The sequence below is a fragment of the Trichophyton verrucosum genome (genome assembly GCF_000151505.1).
Source record: "Trichophyton verrucosum HKI 0517 chromosome Unknown contig00310_1.f1.exp, whole genome shotgun sequence".
Taxonomy (NCBI): Eukaryota; Fungi; Ascomycota; class Eurotiomycetes; order Onygenales; family Arthrodermataceae; genus Trichophyton; species Trichophyton verrucosum.
The window spans coordinates 18,896-39,164 of record NW_003315439.1 but is presented as its reverse complement, the minus strand read 5'-3'; the positions used below and the strand labels follow the sequence as shown (position 1 = coordinate 39,164).

The following is a 20,269-nucleotide window of genomic DNA, read 5'->3' as shown; positions in this document are numbered from 1 at the left end:
ACAAATAATATAAGAAATAAGCAATTTTTTATCATCTGCTAATGCAGATGGGCTTTCCGCCCTGTCCTGCCATGTATTCATGGTAATAATAATTATGTTTTGAAAAATAAAAGCACCCCTTGTTCTTTATGTGCCTCAGACTGTTAGTAAGTGAAAATAAGTGACTTAAATAGAGCAGCACTGAAGGGCACTGAAGGTATGGTTGCACAACTAACCTTTGGGGTATCTTTTGGGAATACTAATTAAATAGCGCCCGCAGGCCGTCGCGAGAGAACGGAAAAGCTGAGGTGCTAAGGAAATAAAAATTAGTTTCCTCCTATTCTAGTACATAAGTACCGAGATCAAGGGGTGAATACCTGATATTTATATCAGCAAAGCACCAGATAAGTCCACAAACTGAGGTGGGCCTAGTCGCCCATTTGGGCAAGCCCTTTATTTATTATATTAATGTTTTTTTACCTGCCGATATAACTTGTCAGTACAAATAGGAGAAGGTAAGAGAAGAACACGAGCCATACCACCGAGCTTCATAGGGTAGAATATCCCCGGAGAATCTGCTCCAGGAACTGGAGAATGTTTTAAAAGCATATAAAGCTTTTTATATATTGTACCTAATAATGGTACATTATTATATTTTATAAAGCCTAGCGACCCCAGCCAGTATGACTGGAGTCGAGTCTTGCGTGAAGACCAGTATCTGGCCCACGCCAGAGAATGCCTATAACTTCTAGATATTGAAGTTCTTATAATGACATTTATATATTGCCTATAAAAAGAAGGCAGATAAAAGTTATATTCAAGACAGCCACTAGCCAGCATGAGAGGAGGATTTGTGAGCAGGATGGTGTAGGATTTGCAGAAGAAAGAGAGGGAGAAAAAGAAGGAAGAAAGAAAAATCACAAAGGAGTCGAGAGAGCAGGAGGTATTTATACATTCTCTCACGTGCAGGAATCGCGCTAGAGCTAAGCGAGGATTCACCTGGCACAAGTGACTGGTTCAAGTAGTCACGTTGACCTTCCAGATGGATGTTCCAGCCAGTAACAAAGGAAGGCCAGCTCAGGTATATATATCTGGAGAAACATCTAGCAGGAGGTCAATATAATAAGATAGACTGCAATACAGATTATATGCAGCTATAATAAAAAGCGGTAGCATTTATAGAGTATAGGAGAATTATGAAAAGGTAGATAGATGTATTTAAAGCATGAGCACTAGCTGCAGCCAGGCACGTGTATCTACCTCCAGGGAAAGGACATTAATCCATCCTCAAATTGATGTCTAGTCTAAGGGGTATAGTCAAATTGGGCAACGGTACAGTATACTCATGTAGAATAAGTCGTTCTCATCATCCTTGGCCGTGTAAAGCAAAGTGCCAGAAACACAGGCACAGATATCAAAGACTGGAGGTTGCTTCCATTACTCGAGGAGAATAGGTTTTGGTATTTCCAGGCAGTCAGCTTCTACCCAGTATTTACAATCAGCTTATTGGGTGGGTATAGGTATCAACGAGTGGTGCTGAGTTCTGGAAAGCAAATGGCCTCCGGCCTTTGCTTCGTTGATGCTCCCATCAACTCTCAACATTGACTTGACTTTGAGAACGAAAAAGTCATAAAGGGAGCTTGGGCCAAGTGCATCCATGGTTAGTTATCTTAGCCACGTGATCAAGGTACTTATTACATAAGCTAGTGACGTTTTGGCTTTCAGGCGCCCGTGATGCGCTTTTGCAGGAAGCCGGCGTTGGTTGACCAAAGGCATAACCACCACATACTCAACATTGACCCCGACAAGGGCTGGCTGTCGTTTTCCAACCTGTGTATCTCCGAGAAACTTCCGAACCTGCTTGGTTTGTTAACCATTTAGAACCCCGGATATCCCGCGACTGACTACACGGATTACCTCCACCATGGACGACTCAGACAACCGCCTATTCCGGTTTACCAAGTGGTTTAACAATGCCAACACTCGTACATCTGGCATATATGCCTCTGGTGCATTGGTATGAACCTCTGCTTCCCCAGTTTTCCTCGACCGGCTGCCATCTACCCTATTATTCTGCTGTTCCACACGTTCTCAAGCTTCCAGAGATCCATCAGGCTAACATGTTATCTCACCTCCATCTAGTTCTCCATCGGCCTCTTCTTCCTTATCGATGCAGCTTCGTTCTCTCACAGCCCCAAAAATGGCTCAGAGGTGCATGTGAAGTTCGTAGACTGGATCCCCGGCATCTGCTCTGCCTTGGGGATGCTCGTCATCAACTCTATTGAAAAGTCGCGCCTCAGTGCGGATAGCTTCAGCTATTCTGGGGATAGCGTGGCCTGGAAGGCGAGATTTGTGCTATTCCTGGGCTTCGCGTTGTTGGCTGGTGGACTGGCTGGGAGTGTAGTACGTTCTGCCCTCTTCTCTCCGCCTGTGACCGTTGTTTTGTCGATGGACTAACGTTTGCCTTTTAGACGGTCCTGGTTCTGAAATATGTCATCCACGGGTACCCGCTTCAGACTCTTTACTTTGGTATTGCGAATGTTGTTGCTAACGCACTGGTGATGATGAGGTGAGTTTTGTGGTTGAAATATGAATTGCCTGTTTTTTTTTTTGCAAAGCTAATGAAGTAATGTCTTTTTCTAGCTCTGCCGTCCTGTGGATTGCGCAAAATATGGAGGATGACTATACATACACCCTTGCTCTATAAGACCGGAACCACCGTTTTCGAGATTACTTTGTTCGGCTTGTTTCCATTGTTATGTTATCCATGTTTTCCTGTTTCGTATTTATTGGTCCTCCTGTAGAATATTTTGAGCAATGATACTATTATAAACTACTCTCCGTGCATCAAATTTTCTGAAAAGAGCACCTCAAATTATCTATTATTTGATGTCAGGGGGGATTTTTTTTATGATATGAATCGAGATGCTCGGTGGGTATTATCATTATATTGTTTAATTCATGCCCGTTGGGCTACTTATCACGTCTGACCTCGCTTTTCTATGGTCGTGACGAGAGTTGCTATAGGTTGGCCCAGCTGACTAGATGCATGTCTAAGATTCTCCGGTTGTCCATCTTGAGGCAATACACTCTCCAGGAGGACTCATAGCACGAATTTCCTGACGGCTAGAGATGCCCTCCTTGCCATACTACCCAGGCAGTTCCTGGGAAACAGGCCTTATGAGGAAAGCAAAGTATCTTCGTCTGTTGGGTATCTTGTGACGGTATAGCTCTGGCGATTGTTTGAAAAGAGTTGTTTTTTTTAATATCCAATGTAGTTCAAGCCTGTTTTAGATGTGCAATAATAGCGTCTATCTTATCCATGTCACCAGCATCGATTTTCTCATCCGCGCCCACGATCTCGGCGGGCAAGTGTTCTCGCAGCTGGTCTAGGGCGGGCTGATAGTTTCGCACACACGAGGATATAGCGTACACCGCTTTGCGACGGACAGTAGTATCGCTGTCCTCCCTGGCCATTCGAACTAACTCTGGAATAACCTTTGCTTCCAGGGCCTAAACCATACGTCAGTAGCAGTTACAAAAAACAACAGATGTAACGTAGGGTCGAAAGCATACCTTCTCTTGGGACTTTTCATTATTCTGTACTGCTGTTCCAACACACCATGCGGCCATTTTCCGTATCTCCGCCTCCTCATCCTTTAACGTCTCTACTAGCGGTGGCCAAAGGCCCAGGGGTTCCATATTATTCGCATTATCCAGATTTTCAACCAACTGTTCAAAATTGTCAAAGGCGATAAGCTGATTTTCCAACGTTGTTTCGGAGGATCGCACGACTTCCATTGCGGTTTTCATGAGTTCTGCGTCTGAGGGGGTATTTGCTAGTAGGCGCTGGAGGGCTTCTGCATCAATGGGCTGTCTATGGGCTGGTTGTTCGGTCCCGTTTGGCTGGCCGTTGGCCGCAGGAGTGTTTTCGATACTCCATTTAAGGAGGTTGTTCAACGAGGGGTCCATGGCTCTGAGTGTTGGTCTTGCACTGAATATCAGGGGAGTAGCTCGTTATCGATATAAGGAACAGGCCGATAAAGGGTATAACTCGTGAGCTTCAATCGCAAAATCTTCTAACTGGTGATTTGACTTGTCCGAAAATAAAATAAAATAAAAGAATAAAATAAAAATTGTTTGCAGTGAACAAGCAACTTCATGAAGCGCCCGCAATATTCGATAAGCTTCGATCGGTCCACTTTAGATCCGTGATTATATAAGCAATATTCTTATCAAAAAAAAATGCTGGCTGTTCGTTCGTCGGTTAGACGAATAGAAAATGGGAGATGGGAGATGGGTAGATGAAGCTTCTGCGGTATCATGGCTGCATTTCTATAGGTGCTTTAGGCCATGTATACCGAAGAAAGATGAACGTATCAGGGGAAAAGATGTGAACCTGGGAGGCAATCGCACCCCCGAAACGAAGCCCAAGGTGATAGGATGGCCTGTCAAGTCAAATCAAATGGAAGCACGATGAAATACTAGAGTACCTGAACTGGCAGAGGACAAAATGAGGTATGGAGTAGCAGCAGTTCTTTCACGGCCTTTTGACGGTGACTGAGCGGGACGAGTGTATGTATGGACGAGGATCAGAAAGACGACTTGGGGAAGACTTTGCAGATCAGAGATCAGATAAACCCTTCCGTTCCGTTCATCCCCATCCCTGCGAACATGTCCGTGCTCGAGTGAACTGTTGGGCAAGGCTGCTCGTAAAAACGAGACTCCTTGCCCCCGACTCCGGAACGCCGGGTAGCATGGGCAGAGTGACTGTCCGCCAGCAGCAACGAACTGTTGGGTGGGAAGTGCTGCCCGCGCCTTCAAGCATTGGATGCAGTCCTCAAGGAGTCCATTTCTCCGCTCGCCGGCTGAAGGGTGTTGACGCGAGAAGCCAACGCATCGTCTCCCCACTCCGTAACTACTCCGGGCCTCTTTTCTTCTGAGATAACTAGTTATCTTCTTCTCGTCATGTTGATATCATTGAGCCCCTTTTGCAGGCCAGCTTCACGTGACCTGGACTTTTCCAAATGAGTACTCCATCGCTCAAGGGGCAGAGATGAAGCAGGCGATGAAGGCAAGGAGATCAAGCTGCTGAGATGTTGGGGACTTGGGGTGACGCTGGGTCGAGTAGTAGTTATTATTACGTAGCCCCCCTACGCAACTATTGAGCAGGCTTGTGGTTTAGTGAGGTAGCGGTGGGCGAGCAGAGAGAGACGGGAGAGACAGGCTAGGCAGCATCATTCTCCAGGGCCGTGAAGCGCCTGGGAGCAAGCGTCCCCCGAAGGCAGCGACATTTCCCTCCATCATCAGAGCACCAGCAGACGGTAATTTAATGAATTAATGCATCTACCTGGCACAGCGCCATGGCATCAGCGGCCGGAGTGCACGATGCGTCAGGCCATGTACATTGGCCATCGTAGCAGCAGGAGAGCGAGGCAGCCATATTCCTGCCACGCATGACGACGACGACTAGGCAGCAGCAAGTCTATAATAGTATCCCTCGACTTCAGCATTATCATCATCATCATCGACTACCATCACCATCGACTTCTTCATCCTCATCTACCAGCATCGACTTCAACTCTACTGCAGGTAAACGGTGAAGGACGAGGCTGCCGCCCCCCGAACGAGCCAACCAGGAGGTCTGCTGGCTTCCCACACTAAAACCTCACTAAGCCCGCTTCGCCCTGCGCTCCACCAAACCGGCCTGCGTCCTCCTTCTTCCTCTCCTTCTTCCACCACCGTCTCTCTTCTTCTCCCTCAGTCAATCTCAACAACATCATCCATCTCCCACGCCCATCAACCCGCCATCTCCCTGCTTCCGCGTGCAGGCCGCTTCGCTTCTGTCGCCGACTCTACGCTCGTCTCTTTCTCTTGTCCCGTTTCCTTTTTTAACTTGTACTATCAGCCACCATGGAGGGTATGTTGCGAAACCAAATCTCCCCCCCCCCCCCAAAAGCTCTGGCCGCCCCCCCCCTACCCGCGAGACACCGTCCAGCTCTCCCCCTTTCAGCCTTCGTCTCCGTGCTCCTCCGTCCTCCTGTGCTGCTCGCTAACTCGTCTCCCGTGTAGAGGAAGTTGCTGCCCTCGTCATTGACAATGGGTGAGTTCTGCGTCGTCCTGGCGATCCCGCCGTGCTGCCTGTTCTGAACACTTTGTGTTGTTTCGCTGTCTGTTCGCCACGCAACAACCACAACAGCAAGCACAGCGCCAACATCAATATCAACCCACTCCCCCACGTCGCACTTTTTTTCTCAATATTATCTGGATGGTTTTTCGATGGATAGAGGCCGCTTGGTTCCTTGACCTCTCTGGCGGAATGCTGACTCGATTCCTCACTACAGCTCCGGAATGTGCAAGGCCGGTTTCGCCGGTGACGATGCCCCACGAGCTGTTTTCCGTAAGTTGGCCCCCCTCCCCCTTCTCATACTTGAGAAGTCGAGAGACAATGTAGTGTCAGAAGCCCCAAGCTAACTCCCGTCTGCAGCATCCATTGTCGGTCGCCCTCGTCACCATGGGTAGGTCTCCTCAAAAACTATTTGTGACACCGCCTGTAGAGCGGGGGAGACCAGCTGCTAATCAGGTTGAACAGCATCATGATTGGTATGGGCCAGAAGGACTCCTATGTTGGTGATGAGGCACAGTCAAAACGTGGTATCCTAACCCTGCGATACCCCATCGAGCACGGTGTCGTCACAAACTGGGATGACATGGAGAAGATATGGCATCACACCTTCTACAACGAACTCCGTGTCGCCCCAGAGGAGCACCCAGTTCTGTTGACCGAGGCCCCCATCAACCCCAAGTCCAACCGTGAGAAGATGACCCAGATCATCTTCGAGACCTTCAACGCCCCAGCCTTCTACGTCTCCATCCAGGCTGTGCTCTCCCTCTATGCCTCTGGTCGTACCACTGGTATCGTCCTCGACTCCGGTGACGGTGTCACCCACGTTGTCCCCATCTACGAAGGTTTCGCCCTGCCACACGCCATCTCCCGAATTGACATGGCTGGCCGTGACTTGACCGACTACCTGATGAAGATCTTGGCCGAGCGTGGCTACAGCTTCTCTACCACCGCCGAACGTGAAATCGTCCGTGACATCAAGGAGAAGCTCTGCTACGTCGCCCTCGACTTCCAGGAGGAGATCCAGACTGCCGCCCAGAGCTCCAGCCTCGAGAAGTCCTACGAGCTTCCCGACGGCCAGGTCATCACCATTGGAAACGAGCGATTCCGTGCTCCTGAGGCTCTCTTCCAGCCCAGCGTCCTCGGTCTCGAGCCATGCGGTATCCACGTCACCACCTACAACGCCATCATGAAGTGTGACGTCGACGTCCGAAAGGACCTCTACGGAAACATTGTCATGGTATGTTCTTCGCCCCCTTCTTCTCCTCCTTCTGCCGTAACATGCTCTACAGATCTGGTACTAACTTGTATGTGTAGTCCGGTGGTACCACCATGTACCCAGGTATCTCTGACCGTATGCAGAAGGAGATCACTGCTCTTGCCCCATCGTCGATGAAGGTCAAGATCATTGCTCCCCCAGAGCGTAAATACTCCGTCTGGATCGGTGGTTCTATTCTCGCCTCCCTTTCCACCTTCCAGCAGATGTGGATCTCCAAGCAGGAATACGACGAGTCCGGCCCATCCATTGTCCACAGAAAGTGCTTCTAAAGAGGTGGGTTGCCTGCCTTTTTACTACTCTTTCATTATTATTCTCGCATTGCTTGTTATTTCAACGCCTACCTTTGTCTTGCCGGTGAGATAGCAACGATAGCTGCTTGGAATCGAGCTTTGTTATGTTAATACGGACTACGTTGAATATTTTAGCTTGACGTCGGAATAATTGATAGATAGAGAAAAAGAGAAAGCGAACAGCACCAACAAAAAAAAAAACTCACAACCCCTTTTCCCCCGCAAAAAAAAACAAAGGTCACAACTCGGTGATGCATGTTCCATGGCCATTAACTCCGTACCGTACTCGCAGTCAACTAAAAAAAAAACAACCTCTTTTCTTTATCTATCCAATTCTCTCCTTTCTCCTCTCCTTTATCAAGATCCTTTTCGACGTCCATAGTATTTGAATTCAAGTTAAATATTTACTTCCTTTTTCTACCTTTGGTCTCTGCTTCTTGTATTACTTAACTCATTACTGTGAGATTTCTTCCATCTTCAACTCGAACTTCTCTCTGTTTCTCCTTTGCCATGTCTTGATCTCCTCCCCTGCCCCTCTATATCTTCACGTGACCTGGCCTTGGAGACAAAGCACACTTTCTCTTTGCTCTATCTATAAATGCAAAGCTCTATCCTTCTATCCATTGCTTACCCTTACAGGCCACATAAACACAAACGAGGCTGTCAGTGACTTAAGGGAAAGCAGGCAGAAGCAAACCAGCATGTTCAAAGTAATTCGAGCAACGTAAAATGTTCGCCCATTATTCAAAGAGCTTCCAATTACTTCTCTTGAGGCTGACGTGGACAATGTAACGCTTAGTAAGAAAATTATGCCTGTTTCAGTTTGTATTAGTCAGCGGAATCTTATCTTATCTCTATGAATATAAAACGAGCAACCTTGGGGAACTTAAAGCTGCACTAAGTATGGAATCTAGAAGGTTTATAGTAAGACGGTTATATAGAAGATCTTTTTGACAGACATGCAAACATATATCTTTAAGTTCTTGAGCTCGTAAATCAGCGAGAGTCTAGGTATATACATGGCCACGGCAAAGCAGGTCAAAAAAGAAGAAAGATTTCCAACCCTTAAAGCGCCTGAACGAATGGTTATAAAGGTGAATCCGGCACCTGATAACGAGGGTATATATAAAAAGGGATGCTCGTACATGATCTAATGCACGGCAGAAGAAGAGAAGATAAAACAAAAGGCAACAGAAATAGAAAATCAAAGGTAAAAGGTGAAAGATGGAAAGGTCAAGATGGGGAACCTCTGGATGGGCCCAAACGAAGGTAGAGAAGTAGAAAAGAAGAATAAAAGGCCATGAGAGCGTTAAGAGAGATGGTATAGGGGGGGAGAGAATGGTGGATCATCATCGTATGGCCGTATAGGGTATGATGGGGGGGGACAGTAAGGTATGGGCAAATGCCATCACTGTATCAAGGGCCTGCCTGAGCTCGACTCAAGAGGAGCTTTATCAGACCGAACTCGCGGTCTTTTTTACATTTTCATTTGGTTTTTGATGTTGTCATATTGCGATTGTGGGTAGTTGAGCTGGTTCTGGCTCTTGTCCATTTTCTCGCGGCCTCCAAGGCGCTCGATGACCTGTTTCACCACATATGTTAGTAATCGATTTTTCCGTATAATATGGGAAAGAGAGGGGTGGAACGTACAGTTTCAACAAGACTGCCTTCGCTCTTTGGCTTGTCGCCACTGGTCTCCCACCACATGGTGCCGCCGAGGCCCATTTGACGGAGATAGTTGGCCTTCATTCCAGCAATCTTAGGAGTATCGTAGCTGATGAAGAGCTTCTTGGCTGGGTCATAGCTGTAGCTGGCAACTTCCTGCTCACATTCTACAACCTTGGCGCCTGGTTGTGGGAGGGACTTGTAGTCCCAGATACCATTCTCGAAACTACCTTCGCCCACACCGCTGAATGAAGCACCTGGCTTCTCCTCGGTGCTGGTAAAGGCACGACCATAAAGAGGCATTCCGAGAACAATCTTCTCAGGCTTAACACCGGCCTTATAGTAAGCAAGGAGGGCATCTTGGGTATTGAACTTGGTAGCTGTCTTGTCAGTAGTAGAAGAGAAGAGGTTGGCACTGTGTCCAGAGGTTTGATCCCAGCCACCGGAGTAGTCATAGGACATCAAGTTCCAGAAGTCGAGGTATTTGTCCATTTCACCGAGTTTCATGACATTATAGTGCGAGGCGCCTGTAAGCGATTTTGTTAGACCTTCCACATACGAATTAAGAGTTTCAAGAAACATACCAGCTGGGGAGGCGACGGTGAGGAGATACTTGTATCCATCTCCAATAGACTTGGAGTACTCATCCAGTGCCTTGAGTACCCGTTAGCAAGGAGGACATGGACGTGTCTATCATTCAGAACATACCTTTCTAACTTCGGCAAGGAGCATGACAAAGTCTCCAGCCTGCTTCTCATCTGCAGGGTACTATATTTGCTCTTTCGTCAGTATATCTAATCTTTAAAGTGATTTTAATTTTGTTAGTGATGTTTACCTCCCAATCGACGTCAATGCCGTCAAAACCGTAGTCCGCAAGCATCTTGACAGCTGACTTGGCGAAGGTCTGGCGTCCAGTATCGGTGCTAGCAGGTCCACTGAATGATTCCTTGTAGGTCCATCCTCCAATGGAAACAAGGGTTTTCATCTGACGGTTCTTCTGCTTCATCAAGTACATCTGTTTAAGGGAGCCGAAGAGATTGTTGCCCTGAAGACTTTGATTATCCCCATCGTAGATTTTCTGAGTGTTGGAGGAGTCCTTAAAGAAGACCTCGCCCTCAGGGGATATGCCGGCAAAGGAGTAAAGGATATGAGTCCATTGGTCTCCCTCTAGATTCTGCGGATGGAAGTTGCGCCCATAGATGTCCTGATAATTGTACCCGTCAGTATGATTGCCAAAAGGAAGAATGTTTCCATTGGTATCCATATATGTTGACGTACCCAATCAGCATAGTACCCAACTGTCTTATAGCCACCGTTTGGCACAGGGCGGGAAGAGTCACCATTGGGGGTTGGTCTTGCAAAGACACCACCAATGTTAGCAAGGCAAGCCAGGCCTAGAGTAAGAGCAGAGAATAGCATGTTGAAGGAATGAAAATGTAAACTTTAAAAGGAAAAAAAGGAGTGTGGAAAGGAGATCAAGGCCTGCTTGTCCGATGGAATGATCTGATGTCCTCAGGATGCTTTGATCATGATCAAGAGCAAGAGTAGGAAAAGAGGGTTCCCGGCACAATTATTTATATCACGCTCCCGGCTTGGAGGAACGGAGGACATGGTCGAATATCCACGGGGAAGAATGAAACCCCTCTCGGCTCAGACCGAGAGTGCCGTATACTTACATCGCTGTCTGCTTATCGAACCATGCGTAAATGCATGCGGATGACAGTGGGCCTTCATCTATGCCTGTCCGCCCGCCCGTCCCAACGGGGATTGAGGAGAGTCTCTTGATTACTCTACTACTCTAGTAAGACCCGGCACAGAGTTATCTGCGCCATGGGGTGGATATGGAAGACATGGGGTAGTCAACTGTTAATTCGCGCGCCAATCAAGCGTCAAGGAATATAGATGAGCCAGGGCCCCAATGCCTCATCGGTTTCAAGCGAAGGGTCCTCCGAAGAGTGTGAAATTTGATTACTCCAATCCTCCGTGCATCCTGTCATAAAAAAGTGAATAACGGTGGGCGTAACGTATCCCATTATTGCGGAATCGAGCAAAGAAGCAGTCTACTGCGAGTGTGGTTTTCCTCGATAGTTGACTAGTTTGCTGCAGAGACGGATATAAATGGGACAAGAGCATCGAGCATACCCGTTCCGAAGAGGCGTACGTCACCGTTCCCAGGATATCATGGTCGGCTAGCCTTGAGAGAGGACGACTAATTGACTAGTCATCGCCAGAGTAACATTCTGGATGTGCAATGCAGTGTGCCTGGCCTGTGGGTTTGGGCGTATAAGCCTCGAACTTCCAGAAACCCCAGTCGAGTCTGCCCTCTCGCTCATGCCGTCCGGCGGGGCATGACGCTGTCTCTTTGCCTGTTGGACCATCCAAGCAATTGGGTTGGATGAAGGGGCCCCCTGCCGCAGGAACAAGCCCCAGGGCCGCCCCTGGCCTGGAGGAGCACACTGCCCCGGCTAAGTACACTGTCGGGCAAGGCGCAAGAGGGACTTTCGGGGGCCAAGCGCGAAAGATAGGCAGACGCAGCGTGGCCGAGGTCCCCCCAGGGCCCTGCATCTGCCGTACACCGACTCGTCATATGTATGCGGAATACGGTTCCTTCTGAGGGATGATGCAGTGCGAAGTTGACAATTTATCGCTAAGCTGCTGCTTATACTCAGTGAACGTCATCCATGCTGCAACGCTAGCGCTGGTGCGTCGGGCATAGGAATAAAGAGCATTGTTCCCCGCGAGACGAGAGTCTTGGACCTCTCTTTGTCTTTGTCAGGGGACGTCCAATTTCTCTTCCCCAGGGAAAGAAATGTATGGACTGTGCTCCGTAGGCTGTCAGTTAGATTGAGGGGAGGCTGCCTGCGTTACGAGCATAAAATCGACGATCCCCATTTCGTTTCACCTTTCGCCCGAAGGAAGGGATCGATATAAAATATAGCCCGCCCTCGTTTCCTCAAGACGAGGGACATAAAAGGCACGCCTTGTGGTAGGCTGTAGACGACCGGCCCTCTCGCGTCTTCAGTCCACACAGCAGGCACCAAGCCTGCTGAACGGCCAACCGTTGGCTGACCAAATTCGTATAGCCAATATTCATGATAGGCTGGACAGTCTGTCCTCGCAGATCCAAAGAGGGCACATCCTTGCCATGGCCCGAGGATTATTTGAGGGATTACGATCTGCAGGAAATAAGAAGTTGATATGTTTCGTTCTTCGGAGTCTCTCGCTCGATTGTAGCATGTTAATAATATATCCAGCTCAATTAAAGCCAGGCATCCCCAAGAGACGAATAGTAAGCGAGAGGGACCGTCCTCTGCGATTCAAATTCTGGCCAGCGAGAGGTTAGGCTCGTGTAATTAAAGCCTCTTGAAGACCGTGTCAGAGGTGGTTTGTGAGAGGCGTATTTGGTATAACTATAGAGGAGGGTACTCCGTAATTCCAACCAAATTAGCAGTGATGCCTGTTGTCATCAATCACTCAATGGCTATTCGTGTATGCCGATACTCGCACAGAAGACACAAATTTTCGAGGTCTAAGACAGGACTTCATAGACGCAAGATCCCTAGACCTGCGTCTTGTAAGAGGATCATGCTGCAGCGGATTTTATAACTAGTTGCTGCGCGCCGGCTATATCTAGCTGAAGACTTAATAAGTACTCTGCAGCGGCAGTAAGATGACTGAGCAACGGTCGCTTGAACCCCTGTTAGAACAAGCTCAGCCTTCTTGCAGGTGGGCAGGAGGAAGAAGAAGATCGATCAGACGATGGATGTTGTGATGCCAGAAAGAAACATCCTGTCTCCTGTAACATGTTATATTTGACAGTTGACGCTCAGGGACTGTTCATCTGCCTGGAAATGTCTTATTAGACCACCCGCCACGGGAGAGGAGAGATCGACTCTTAGTTACCACACCTGTTCCTCTCCAAATTGGTTTTTTTTTTTATTTCGTCTTGGAGGAAGATCCTAGTTATTCGCTGGAGTCCAAGTGGAAACTATGAAAAGCTCATCCCCAGGTTTATCTTAAATAAAAGCAAAGAAAAAAAAAAGTAAAGAAAAGAAATCAAGCGCTTTTCATCTCGTTAACTAACAGTCGTCCCAGGTTTGCATATTCCGGAGCACACATCCCTTATCATCTCCATCGGCCTTAGCAGCCAACTTTCCGATAACATAGACTGTCTCATTGAGCTCTTCAAGATACTTCTTGATACCAGCGGATTGAGACTCGTCAACCACGACGACCATGCCAATACCGTTGTTGAATGCCCTCGCCATCTCTGACCCTGTTACGTTGCCGGTCTTTTTCAACCACTTGAAGACGTCGGGTAGAGGCCAGGAGGAAATGTCGATGTCAGCCTGAAGGTTCTTGGGCAGAACACGAGGTATGTTCTCGGCCAGGCCGCCGCCGGTGATATGTGCCATACCCTTGACTGCTCCCTGAGGGAACTTGGTTATAGTAGCGAGTAGCTGCTTGACGTAGATGCGTGTTGGGGTGAGCAGGGCTGTACCCAAGTTCGCGCACTCTTTACCCATTTTGAACGGTGCAGGGTCGTGATAAGAGAGTCCCGACTTCTCCACAATCTTCCGGATGAGTGAGAAACCATTTGAATGTGGCCCGCTGCTGCCGATACCAAGAAGCACGTCACCAGGCTTCATTCCCTCTGTGTCTGGAAGTAGACGATTTTTGGAGGTGTCGATAGCACCAATAGCAGCTCCAGCAGCATCGTAGCTGTTGTCGGTAAAAAGACCAGGCATCTCCGCAGTCTCACCTCCAACTAGAGCACAACCGGATTCCACACATCCGTCGGCAACACCAGCAACAAATGCGGCCGCAACTTCGACCTCAAGTTTCCCGCAGCTATAGCAGTCGAGGAACATAAGGGGCTCAGCACCTTGTACCACCAGGTCATTGACATTCATAGCGACAAGGTCAATGCCCACTGTGTTGTGAATGCCCATTTCATGGGCGATCTTAAGCTTGGTGCCAACTCCATCAATCGCTCCAATGAGAGTTGGAGAGAATTCATGGAAGCCAGATTTGCATGATGATAAGGAGAATGCACCTCCAAATCCACCGATGATGGCGTCAGATCCGGGCCGGCGAGTTCGAGCCACGTTAGCCTTGATTTGGTTGACAAGTTCATTGCCGGCATCAATGGAGACACCCGCTGAGGCGTATGTTAGTGATTCTTGGGTATTTGATGTCTTTGATGAGGTTTTAAACGCGCGATGGGCAATGTCCTTTCTATAATGCATGCCATCAAAGTGAATTGTGGAGATGCCGGAGTACGACGCCTTTACGGCTTCTTCAAGAGTGTCTGCTGTTGCAGTCGCAGCTATGACTCGCCCGCCAGAGGTCTTGAGCTTGCCGTCTGCAAGCGTGGTACCGGCGTGGAAGATCAAGGTACTGTCTGCAGTCTTGTCGAATGTGATATCTCTACCTTTTGCGTAAGACCCGGGGTAGCCCTCAGCCACAGCAATGACAGTGGCGGACGACTTAGACTCTACCTTGAGAGTTACTCCATCAAGCCAGTGTTCTGTACAGGCAACCATGACTTCAGCTAAATCAGTGTCATCACTCAAAAGTGGCAGTAACGTTTGAGTCTCTGGGTCTCCTCCTCTGACATTGTACTCCAATACCTTAGGCCCGCTCTTGGTCATCATTAACCCGGTAAACAGTATTCCAACAAACGGTGTGCCTAGAAGGCATTAGTTGACTATCTCAACGACCAGAGGGGGGTATATTACCATACCTTCCTTCCTCATCCCGTCAATAGTAGGCAGGACAATAGTTCTATCAATAGCCTCGATAACAGCCTTGGAGGCAATTCGGGTGGGGGCGTAGCATCCCATACCACCAGTATTGGGACCCTGGTCACCATCAAATACCCTCTTGTGGTCCTGGGCAGGAGGCAACGATCTGATGGTGTAACCGTCTGAGAAGGTGAGAATACTAAGCTCATCACCCTCAAGATATTCCTCAATCACAACTTCATCGCCTGCATCTCCGAACTGGTGGTCCACCATAATTTCCTTGAGGGCCTTGAGTGCCTCCTCCTTGTTTTGGGGGATAATGACACCTTTACCAGCGGCGAGTCCGCTAGCCTTGATAACAACGTCATGGTCAACAGAATCAAGATACTGACAGGCGGCCTTGTAATCGGTGAAGTTTCCATATCGAGCTGTTGGGATGTTATGGCGCTTCATAAAGTCTTTTGAGAAGGCTTTGGACCCTTCCATACGAGCAGCAGCCTTAGAAGGCCCAAAACATCTAATGCCGACTAGGAACTATATCAGCTACGGCCGTGATCCAAAATATTTGTAGAATATAACTTACCGGCCTGGAAGTATCCCTGAATGCCATCAACAAGGGGAGCTTCTGGACCGGGAACAACAAGGTTGACCCCATTCTCTTTGGCGAACACTACCAGTCCCTGGTAATCGTCCCCTTTGACGGAGATATTGGACATTTTGGAGGAAGCTCCTCCATCTGTACCGCCATTTCCAGGGGCGCAGAAGACCTTCTCTACCGAGGGGGAATGACTCAGCTTCCATGCATATGCATGTTCACGCCCACCGCTGCCAACGACAAGGACGCGAAGCTTTTCTTGTAGCATCTTGGGCTATTCGAGGTTTTAGACCGGCTATGAATATGTTAGTATATCTGGTGCCGGAAGCTCAATTGCGGGCTATGACGGGATAGCTAGCGGAGTCCCACTGCCGGAGGGTATCAAATTATTAGAGGAATCGCCTTCAACGCAACAAGCCTCTCACTCGCTCAAGAATGAACAAATGGACTAGTAATGTATCCTGGATGTGGATTACAGCCCTAGCAACCGTTGAGAGCATCTCGTGGCGCTTGATATCATGGTGATCGAATACACCGCGGGGCATGGAGGGGCTTATCACAGAGTAACACCGCAGAAAACGGAGGCGAAAAGCAGGTCGAAAACATATTATGGAAGCGTACACTTACAATTCGTCCCAGTCAGACCATAAAAAATCCCCTGATATCAGGTCTTTTACCTGGTTATTAGCACTGGATATGAAGAAATGCGACGATTTTCGACTTGTTTCTTCCCCTTGAAAGCTGCAAAGTTTTTCCGCGAGGTTTTTTTAGAGTTTGGGGTTCCACCAAAGTTTGCGGCTCCTTTTTGATACTATTTTTGACGACTTCCAATGTCTATGCCGGCAGACTCAGCAGCATTGAGATGGACGAAAGGTGTATCTAGGTGGGCAGATATAGCTGGAAACGGAGAAGTCTGGTATAATATTGTCTGGAAGGCCGGGCTGTCGAGTCATCAGCTGGTTAGACGCAACTTTTGACAACTAGTTAGTGAAGCTGGTTATTTACAGACAAGACTGCCATTTTACAGATTATATGACGAAATAGGGTCCAATCTCGTCGTCAAAAACTACAATTAAACAAGGGCATTTATCTTCATCTTGCCGTCGCTCAAATCGTTTCTATTTCTATTTTTATTTTATTTTTTATTTTTATTTTTTACTTTTTTATATCGACTTTGCCAGAGAGTGCAAACAGTGCAAACACAAAGCTCTCCAGAACTTTTTTTCGAGCTTTTCTTCAATGCAAAACAAAATCTCGACTTTCTCCACGCTTCGGCTCTCTTAATTCTCTGCCTTTTCTTTTGATATTGTATAGCTCTTGGATGGGTTCTTCTTGTCGGTGACTTTTCTCTCTGTGACGCGCCTTTTTCCCCGTTGGATATAGTGTTCTCGTTATTTTTTGGTCGATGAAAAATACCCTCCTCTAGATACGGCGCTTAATCTTGACTGCAATGCTGTCTAGGTCGATAAGACGACCAATATGCTCCTACGTTTGTCAATCATGTCTGTCTAGAAGAATTACACCCTCCTCTACCGTTATACGCCGTCACAACCATGCCACGCTCCCCATACAACCGGACGCATCCTCCCAGTCCAACAGCATCGAAGTAAAACCGAATGAGGGTGGAAGCAATGAAGGATCAGGAGCTGAGAAATCTTCCGGTGGTAAAAAGAAGGGGAAGGGGAAAGAGAAGGGGGATGCGAATAAGGTACGTCGCTATCTATCACATTACACCGTTTAATTGACCGTCCGGCAAGCTGACCTGTGTATAATCTCCAGGCAAGCAAATCTAGCAAAGATGTACCATTGACGCAGTCGGCGAATACGCAAATTGCCCCGGAGGTAGAAGCGAAACCTGCCAAAACCCGAAAATCAAAGTCGAAGGCACGGAAGAAAAAGGCTGCAGCGCAGGCCAAAAATCTGGCTAATCTGGCTGGCACCTCGGATGAAAATATAAAGAACATGATTCTAATTCAGCAAAAATCAAAACTTCGACTGAAAAAGGTATGGGAGGCTCCATTTTTACCCATTACATTAGGCCCGTCTGATTACGTCTGCCTCATTAGCTTCGGCCCAGCAAAGTCATAGCGGCCCTCAACCTCGCAGCACAGAATGGAAAGTCAAAGTCTGGCAAAGCGGCCAAGGGTGGTCTAGATGAGTTTGCTCCAGTGAGGTCTGCATCTCCAAAGCTCACAAGCGAGGTTACTCTTGGGGACATTGAGATACTCCGTGAGTTGGTTCCATTCTAGTATTTATGTTCTTATCTAACGTTTTCCTTTGCTTCTCCTGTTTAGCTTTGAATACTGAATCGGATGATGTCCCCTCCCTATCGTATGGATTGGACAGGGTATTATTCAAGTATGTCTGTATTCTACTCCTCCATCAATACGTTCAGCTAACCTAGACTAGCCCTGGAGTTTATCAATTACAGGATCCTAGGACGATGGTTTATAACTTTGACCCGTACCTTCGCGATATAATGCCCGTTTCCGAGTTCGACTTCAAAGCCTTGAACGACTACATTACATCGTCGAAGGATACCGTCCTCAAGGACAAAGCAATTGCGGCCGGCAAAAAATACATTGGATCTTCATCTAGCATGACCGGTGTACTTTCACACTTCCATTTCTTACTATCCGAATGGCGAGAGCTCAACACATCTCATTTGTCGAACTCTTTCCCGGCCACCTCGAAAACCTACACAAAGCTTTCTCGGCTCCCAGCAGTCGTTTTTCTGCGGTACAGAGATGGGGTCTATGCTGTCGACGCTGATAAAGAATGGGACACTTCCAATGTTTTGATGGGATTAGGGAAGTCCATGGAGAAATTGCTCACCATACCTAGAGACCAGTACGAACGCTACCGGAGGAATAGCCCGGATAAGATACTGAAAGAGGACTCTCCTCCCGAGGTGTACCACTATTCAACCTGTGGTGATTTCTTGATGAGATCCCAACTTGATGCATATGATCCTCGTCTTCCCGGTACTGGAATGTTTGATCTGAAAACCCGTGCGGTAGTTTCAATTCGCATGGATGCAAGAGAGCCATGGAATGCTATGGGATATCAGATAAAAACCCGCCTGGGAGACTTTGAGTCTTTTGAGCGCGAATACTACGACATGATGCGATCTGCATTCTTGAAGTATCACCTTCAGGTCCGTATTGGCAGAATGGATGGGATATTTGTTGCTTTCCATAATATCAAACGAATATTTGGATTCCAGTATATCAGCTTACCCGAGATGGACAAGTGTATCCATGGTCAAGAGGATACAGCCCTCGGCGATGCAGAGTTCAAACTCAGTCTCAACATCTGGAATAAAGTCATAGACGTGGCTACTGAGGCATTTCCTAAGCAGTCGCTGAGGTTTCACTTTGATACCCGAGAAACGCAAAATCCATTTATGTACATTTTTGCGGAGCCCATGACAGAAGATGAAATAACGAAGATCCAGGAAAGAAACCTCGATGAGATCCAGGCTTACGAGAAGAGGGTGTTCTACCCTGAGCTCCTTGAATCTCAGCAGCTGGATTCCTCGATTAGCGAAGCTGACAATCCCACCAAGCAAGAGCCAGAGTCGAAAGAGTCCGCCTCTGAGGATGACATAGATCCTGAAAAGCCTTTACTCGCCATGGCACTATCAATTCGCAATTTTGTCAACGGCAAGGAAGTGGACAGGCCCACCATGTTCACTGCCAAGGACACATGGACTGTGAAATATCAGCTTGCCCATTTTGGTAAGGAACGAGGATGGACGCTGTATAATGCATGTAAGAAACGGCGATCGAGGTTCCTTGGAGCATTAGAGGACGAAGAAGCGCCGAACTCGGCCTTCAAAGAGAGATTGAACGCGATCAGTAAAGAGGGACAGAAATGGAGAGACGAGATGGATAAAATCGAGAAAGCAAAGGGAATTATTCAATACCAAGGCTAGACCCTATACTCGATTTCCCGTATATACCCCTTTCTGAGTTCAGTTAATTTGTTATCAACACTGGCAGACCTTCGGTTCCTTTCTTCAGTCTTTTCCCTTCTTCTTCTGAAGCAAAGAGCCTACTTGTGTTATGTTCTACTCTCCCGTTGCTGATATTTTGCATCTGATTCCCCTATACCACCATTACTCCCTGCATATACGGCGTTTATGAACCCTTTATAGATCAGGCATGTGGAATGATATGAAAACATATGTATTATTATTATCATTATGCCCTCGCGGCCATCTCAATATTTTGGTATTATAACCCAGAAAGCATTTTATCTCCCTGAAATGGAACCTCCTATTGCACAATTCAACTCGGTATGACTCTTTTTCCAGGCTTCACGTTCCCAAGTGCCTATCCGTTGCTCTCTTTTCAAGTGTGGACGCCCACCGAGCGCCTAGCAGGCCGTATCTAGGTCAGAAGTACTATATATCCAGAGTTTTAGGCATCCATGGTGCTCGGTTGATGGGGCGCCTTACTATTAGACAGGAAGGACTGACCGAGGGGTTTGCCGGGCTTCCTGCGTTTTCATAATCGCTACATAGTATATATATATATATATATGTTTATAATTGATTGTATTGAGGCTGATGTCAAGATAGCCTGC

At 47.6% G+C, this 20,269-nt stretch overlaps 8 protein-coding genes across 8 annotated transcripts; 5 read left to right on the top strand and 3 right to left on the bottom strand.

Moving 5' to 3' along the window:
• Window positions 1-850: 850 nt before the first annotated feature.
• On the top strand, window positions 851-1,139 carry TRV_03877 (uncharacterized protein; the record flags this gene model as incomplete). Its single annotated transcript, XM_003021970.1, has 2 exons — window positions 851-922; window positions 1,035-1,139. Coding segments are annotated over 2 exons (177 nt in total), but the record flags the coding sequence as incomplete, so codon positions are not given.
• A 764-nt stretch (window positions 1,140-1,903) lies between these two features.
• Window positions 1,904-2,686, top strand: TRV_03876 (uncharacterized protein; the record flags this gene model as incomplete). The annotated part of the gene is made up of 4 exons (XM_003021969.1): window positions 1,904-1,996; window positions 2,122-2,382; window positions 2,451-2,548; window positions 2,623-2,686. 4 exons carry the CDS (start codon window positions 1,904-1,906, stop codon window positions 2,684-2,686), a joined length of 516 nt encoding a protein of 171 aa, XP_003022015.1.
• A 572-nt stretch (window positions 2,687-3,258) lies between these two features.
• On the bottom strand, window positions 3,259-3,951 carry TRV_03875 (uncharacterized protein; the record flags this gene model as incomplete). The annotated part of the gene is made up of 2 exons (XM_003021968.1): window positions 3,259-3,492; window positions 3,556-3,951. 2 exons carry the CDS (start codon window positions 3,949-3,951, stop codon window positions 3,259-3,261), a joined length of 630 nt encoding a protein of 209 aa, XP_003022014.1.
• Window positions 3,952-6,575: 2,624 nt separating this feature from the next.
• Window positions 6,576-7,651, top strand: TRV_03874 (actin; the record flags this gene model as incomplete). Its single annotated transcript, XM_003021967.1, has 2 exons — window positions 6,576-7,343; window positions 7,421-7,651. The coding sequence occupies 2 exons, from the start codon at window positions 6,576-6,578 to the stop codon at window positions 7,649-7,651; spliced, it is 999 nt and encodes a 332-aa protein (XP_003022013.1).
• A 1,498-nt stretch (window positions 7,652-9,149) lies between these two features.
• TRV_03873 (uncharacterized protein) lies at window positions 9,150-10,756 on the bottom strand (the record flags this gene model as incomplete). The annotated part of the gene is made up of 5 exons (XM_003021966.1): window positions 9,150-9,254; window positions 9,323-9,991; window positions 10,046-10,105; window positions 10,173-10,541; window positions 10,616-10,756. 5 exons carry the CDS (start codon window positions 10,754-10,756, stop codon window positions 9,150-9,152), a joined length of 1,344 nt encoding a protein of 447 aa, XP_003022012.1.
• A 2,660-nt stretch (window positions 10,757-13,416) lies between these two features.
• Window positions 13,417-15,947, bottom strand: TRV_03872 (uncharacterized protein; the record flags this gene model as incomplete). Its single annotated transcript, XM_003021965.1, has 3 exons — window positions 13,417-15,029; window positions 15,084-15,611; window positions 15,668-15,947. The coding sequence occupies 3 exons, from the start codon at window positions 15,945-15,947 to the stop codon at window positions 13,417-13,419; spliced, it is 2,421 nt and encodes an 806-aa protein (XP_003022011.1).
• Window positions 15,948-17,129: 1,182 nt separating this feature from the next.
• Window positions 17,130-17,928, top strand: TRV_03871 (uncharacterized protein; the record flags this gene model as incomplete). Its single annotated transcript, XM_003021964.1, has 3 exons — window positions 17,130-17,387; window positions 17,459-17,683; window positions 17,746-17,928. The coding sequence occupies 3 exons, from the start codon at window positions 17,130-17,132 to the stop codon at window positions 17,926-17,928; spliced, it is 666 nt and encodes a 221-aa protein (XP_003022010.1).
• Window positions 17,929-18,122: 194 nt separating this feature from the next.
• TRV_03870 (uncharacterized protein) lies at window positions 18,123-19,616 on the top strand (the record flags this gene model as incomplete). Its single annotated transcript, XM_003021963.1, has 1 exon — window positions 18,123-19,616. The coding sequence occupies one exon, from the start codon at window positions 18,123-18,125 to the stop codon at window positions 19,614-19,616; it is 1,494 nt and encodes a 497-aa protein (XP_003022009.1).
• Window positions 19,617-20,269: the final 653 nt, after the last annotated feature.